This window comes from Puntigrus tetrazona, chromosome 13 (assembly GCF_018831695.1).
Source record: "Puntigrus tetrazona isolate hp1 chromosome 13, ASM1883169v1, whole genome shotgun sequence".
NCBI lineage: Eukaryota > Metazoa > Chordata > Actinopteri > Cypriniformes > Cyprinidae > Puntigrus > Puntigrus tetrazona.
Window position 1 is genome coordinate 8,409,137 of NC_056711.1, and position 6,108 is coordinate 8,415,244.

General features: G+C 35.7%; 1 protein-coding gene across 1 annotated transcript; it reads right to left on the reverse strand.

Moving 5' to 3' along the window:
* Positions 1-871: 871 nt before the first annotated feature.
* On the reverse strand, positions 872-4,676 carry srgn (serglycin). The gene is made up of 3 exons (XM_043256247.1): positions 4,520-4,676; positions 3,282-3,420; positions 872-1,498 (listed from the first exon to the last, which is right to left on the reverse strand). Exons 1-3 carry the CDS (start codon positions 4,584-4,586, stop codon positions 1,246-1,248), a joined length of 459 nt encoding a protein of 152 aa, XP_043112182.1. The 5' UTR covers positions 4,587-4,676; the 3' UTR covers positions 872-1,245.
* Between the last annotated feature and the right edge of the window lie 1,432 nt (positions 4,677-6,108).

Here is a 6,108-nt window from a genome sequence, read left to right on the forward strand (position 1 = left end):
GAAAACATGTTTTCATAGGCTATGTTGCATTGCAATATTTTCTTTATTTTTGTGTTAACTATATATTTGTATTAAAAATAATATAATAATAATTAAATTTGAATATTTATTCAAGCAATATTAGAAATAATAATAACGTTCCTTAAATGTGAACGTCCCTTGAAGCTGTGAAATCACTTGTTACACAACAGATGAAACGCTGCACAACACAACCTTGTTCTGACATCAGGTCAGCTGTTCAAATCAAGAGATGGTCAGAGTTGAAGAAAAGGCCAGCCACACAACAGTAGCTGCAGATCTCTTTGGTTGAAACAGAAGAAACTGGAGATACCGATCTCTTCGGCTCTTGAGAGAGTGGCTGCCACTTCTGATAAAGTCACATCTGGAGTTCGCTAGCCATGTGAAAGGGATTAAAGCCCTGATCTGAATCAAGATGAAAATCCACTTTTGCTTCTAAAAAGTTACAAGTGTTGAATCTAAAAGCGAGAAAAATGTTTCAATGAGTTGGTGTAACCTTGAAGATGTAACAGAAAGTAAATGTGGGTGTAAATGGTTTCTGAGGGCGGTGTCTGCAGTGCTCACTTTGGAATTTGCACGTTTGCTCCTTTTCGTAAACTGTATAATGTTGCTCTGCATGCAGAATGGTTCTAAACTGTTTGTACTCTAAACGCTGAGAAACGGGTCATGAGATGTGAGTCCGGAAACGCACAAGATAGAGTCAGCCAAAGTGTGATAATACACTTCTGGTAAAACAGGAAGCCTGAAGAGCTGACCTCATCTCGTATTTATAACATTTCTTCAATTTCAGTTCACTCCTCCTTTCTCTGGTGTGTTTTTAAGTGCTTTAAAATAAGACACGAATGCTTCGTAGTTCAAAAGTAATTTTTTTTAAAGTTCAGAATGTATTATAAATACAATACGGCATTTTTACAAAATTTACTTCTTGCTATCCAAACACTTTATTCAAGTTGCCTCTGTTTAATGTAGCAATATTTCCATTCCAAATCAATTTATCGTTTTGATGCGGATCAAAGGTCACACTGGACATTAAGAGTAAATAATAATATAAAAGTTAAGATTGTTACAATGCAAACTGGAATACAATACATTTTTGCAGAGCATGCCACAGTTTTAGAATATGTTTTAATTACATCTGTGACCAAAGCAGCATCCATTATGATTCACATTGTACAAAAAAAAAAAAAAATAAGAAAAGAAAAAGCACATGAGATCTAATGTAGCCCTTTATGCAATAATGTTTTCTTCTTTCAAAACCTCTTTAGAAAGCCATTCTGTTTCCTTAGGTATAGCATAGTCTCCACTGAACTCAGCTGACCCCTCCTCTTCATTCTTGTTGACTTCTTGCTCTGGACTTCTCTCATCTCTCATCAACTTCTGATCCATGCTAATAAAAGGAGCGAAGGCGTCTGAGTTACCTGAACCCTCTCCTGACTGCTCCTCCATCTCAGGAGTGGCTTCCTCTGTGCTAACAGGGAATCTGTTGGAAACAAAGCACAAAGTCGTTCAAGAGCGCTGCAACATCCTCTCAGCCCTTCCTGTAATTTTGTTGAGAACATAAGGAGCCCATTTCTCAACCATCTCACTGACTTGGCCACTCTAGAATTTAAGAACAAAATGGAATATCTAAATAAAAATGTATATTCGTTGTCACGATGTTTTAGAGTACCTGCTTTAGTATTGGGAAGATACTGCACTCTCAGAAATAAAGGTACAAAAGCTGTCACTGGGGTGGTACGTTTTTGTACCTATTAGATCCAAATATATACACTTTAGGTACTAATATGTACCTTTATAGTCCCAAAATGGAGCCTTTAGATATAAACATGTCCCTTTTGAAAAGGTGACAGCTTTTATACCTTTATTTCCGAGAGTGTGGGAAATGTAAGAGTTAACCACAGCATGAATAACAAATGAGCATTAAAGGGACAGTTCACACAAGAAAATATGTTTCTGTCATTTATTCACCCTCAAGTTGTTCCCAACCTGTATGGATATCTTTCATCTTTTAAACAATAGAAGATATTTGGAAAGCAAACAGTTCCTGGTAGCCACTGACTTCTTTACTGAAATTTACTATGGAAGTCAGTGAGAACCAGAAATGGTTTCTTTTGTGTTCAAAGTCAATCAATAAATCAATATAATTTAACAAAATAGGTTTAGAACAAAACGAGTAAAAAACCTGAGTAAATTATGACAAAGTCTTTGTTTTTGTGAGAACTATCCCTTTAATTAAATATTCTAAGTGAGATGTTGTATTTTCTGGCTATGACGATTATTAACATTTTGAGGAGATGTGACCGCTGTGACGTCGATGTGATTGATGTGTGGAAGGAAATGATTCAGCATGAGAAATGATGAGCAGAAAAAACACAATCTCAAGATCCATTAGAAGTAATTAAAAAAGCATTGATGTTACATTGATATCTATGAGACCATAATAATAGTGTAATTGGCAGAAATGATAAAACATTTTAGTGCTCTTATCTTGTTATATAACAAACAACAATACTTGTAGGAATGAGCGCTAAAAATGTTTATTTGATATTATAAAACCTTGCAGAAAGCATCTTTAAAGCCTCACAGATATTTCTAAACTACTTTGCGCAGAAATAATCAGCACTACAAGGAAAACGATAACAGAGATGTGGTGAGGCTTCACGATTAATATATCACAACACAGGAGTGAGTCGGGAAATGCCGGTGATGTTCAACAACCTCAGCATTTTGTTAAAAAATATTATTTTCTAACCTAATTTTTTATGATACTTAAAAAAGACGCAATCAGTTTATAGGTGCACTTTCTGTTTTGAGCCCCATTTGTTTACTTGTTGGCTTTTACTTTAACACCGAGAGCATCTCTCAAAGGTTTCTTGAAAAGGATAAGTAAAAACTCTCCCTCCTGCATATATTGAAATTATTACAACAATATTAATGGATGATTAAACTGTAACACAACTCCTGAGGTCCGTATCTTAATCATGATTATTTGTTGTGGAATTACATATTTTAAATCTATTTTGCCGGCAGGGGTAGTGGCGATATGAATTTTGTTGTGTTATCAAATCTGAATCCAAATCTAATCAAATTATAGGCTATAAATTCATTTGTAGTAGGCCTGGTGACGTATGCATCCTGACGGTTTTATCTACAAATACACACGTCAGATAATAATTGAACAGGTTCTGGTTTTAAAATAAAAACAACATATAATACAGTACTGATTCTCAATAAAAACAGATAGAATTAAAGAAGCAACTTACATGTGTTTTGCAGCAGAAGGCGGAAGTCGAGAGCTTTGCCCTGTTAGGGGCACCAAGGGGCCCGTTTGTCTTACACAGTTTGCTTTGTTATCTTTCGGCTTGCATTTCACCCACATATACCTGGCTTTGGTTGGGGCTCCTGGACGGGTCAGATGAGAGGCTTGTCAGACATTAACATCATCCTCAACCTCCTCCCTAATTATTTATTCATTTATCGAATGAACTGGCCGGAATACTTCAACAATCTTATCTTAAATTTTCACGATTTATATACTTTATATATAATTTTACTTTGAAATACAATAATCTTTTTATTTATTAAATACATTTAATGTGTTTAAGTTTTAATTTATTACGTATCTTTTATCTTATGGGTTATTTATTTATTGTTTGTTAGTTTGTGTATGGTATTATATGTATTCCGCCGACGCATGACATTTTTTCCCCATTTCATCGTGTCATTTAAAGTTATTTCCTGCACTACTATCCAGCTGCGCACTAACACCGCTACTGAAGTGATTCCCAAACTAATGATTCTAAGGAGTCGGTTCTTTTTAGTGAATCAAAACCACGCTTCGCGCTGCAGGGTAGTCCGAAATCCGAACGAATGATTCTAATGAGTCGGTTCCTTTCAGTGATTCAAAACTACACATCTCGACCTATAGGCATATCTCTTCTGTCGAAATTAAACGTTTTTTAATCGGCGACAGGCTTACGTTCGATAGCTTACAACATGTATTTCCTCCTCAAAAGTAGGCTATTAAAGGATTTAACCGTTAAGTAACCGCAATCGAAGAACAAGTAGCCTAAATTCATTATGATTTTCCTATTTAATACAAAAAAACAAAAATACCAAACAAACAAATAAACAAATAAACAAAACATAATTAAGCTACCAATTAATGGACTTACTCTTATTTTCTTCTTCTTCTTAAAAAAAAAAAACTCGACAAATGAAAATAATTTCATGTTTAATTCCAAGTTTAATTGTGTACTTTTCAAAGCTGGATTAATTTTTTTCAGTAGTCTTTTTCAGGATCATCTGACAGCCAACCAGTCTACCGGTCTAGAAAGTTAGGCTACTTAACAGTTAATTGATTAAAATGAATTTAAATAAATAATTTATTTCGATCTTTACGTGAAGACACGCAGTTTGTGAAAGCCTTTTCCGTAACGGATTATTAGGTTTGTCATGTATTGTATCATCTGTTCTTAAAATGCCTAGATAATAAACTCACCCAGTCCTCCGTCCCCCAAAAGGCATATTGTTGCCAGGGCCAAAGTTATTATGAGGTAAAATCTCATTCTGTTGTCTCTGTCAAGCAGAAGATGCGAAGGAAAATGTGTTGAGATGAACGTCAGACAGAAGTTTTCCCAGTTCAGTGCTGTGTGAAAGACCCTGCCCCTGTGTGCGTCATTGTTTCCTAAAAGCAGCCCGCAGCAGATCGGTTCGGCGGGGTTTCTCAACACTCAGTCCTAAAAACACCCAGTATGAGCCTACTCAGACACAAAACAGCGAACACAACCGTCGCTTTTAAAAGTACACAACGCGAATGGCGAAACGAGTCAGATTAAAAACAAACAAAGATACACCAGTTAAGGTGGCACTGGAAAACTCAGCTGGACGTGAGTGGCAAGAAAGGCTAGTGCCCTGCTAGACAAAAAACAGGCATCAATAGGCTAATAATAATTTCACATTTGTATAATGGAAGTCGTACCCGCGCATCATTTTATTAAAAGTGAAATACATTGATTAAAAAAAAAAATAAAAATCCGTTTTAAATCACTATTGTGTCAGGTGCAAACTTGAGCAACTAATGCTGCAAAGGTTCTGCTGTAATATCCTGAAAGCCATTGCCCCATATCAGGTGCGCCTAACATACCAGTTTAAAATAAAATAACACAGGGGCCACCGTATTTACTTTTTTTTTTGTTGTTGCAACTTGTCTGAGATGTTGAGCAATTTTAACACTCAGCCTGTGATTAATGAGGTGAAATTCTGCAGAATCACCCGGAAATTTAGTGTCAGGTTATTTCCAGAACAGAGATGTAACTCTTCTGTGGGAATGGGTTGATGTGACTCCCACTAGATTGATTATGAATATGGAAATCAGCAGTACTAGTAACACAACAACGGCATGTTTAACAAACACAGAAAGTGACTTTATGCGATTGTAACTGGAAGCAATTCAGTTGTGATGTGTGTTCCTTTTAAGTTGTCTTATGTTGATGCAGCAAATGCCGAGAAATGCTATGTACATAAAAAAAAGTTTGTCTTTTGAAGTGCGATGAATATGCAGTGATGTTGCTATAGTAGTATGTTGCTATAAACATGAACACACACACACACACATATATATATATATTTTATTTTTTTTTTTTTTATGTGAAACAGTAAAATATAGTGGAGCATCATTGTGCACAGTAGTGTCAACACAGTCGATACAAAGCTGCCATAAGTTGCAGGAAGTGGTTTTGCGCACACAGGAAATGACAAGGTTTCTCCTTTTATTAGCAGATAGCATGGCAAGACTGAGAGCTTTCCATTACACGCACGAGCAAAAAGAAAATGTGGAAAATTCTGTAGGGGTATTATCTGCTGGGGAGTTAATGTTTCTATTCTCATCTCTAATTTTTCTACGTAGCAACCAGGCTAATCACTTTTTTGGTCAATTTTTACATATGATTACCTTAATGTACAGCATTAAATAAAATAGAAACGATTCAAATAAAAACAGGAGGCCTGAAACTGAACATGAAGGTGTCTCAAAAGGTTTCTAAACAGTCTTCATGTTTTAAATGGCACTGAGATGGAATGTACTCTGAG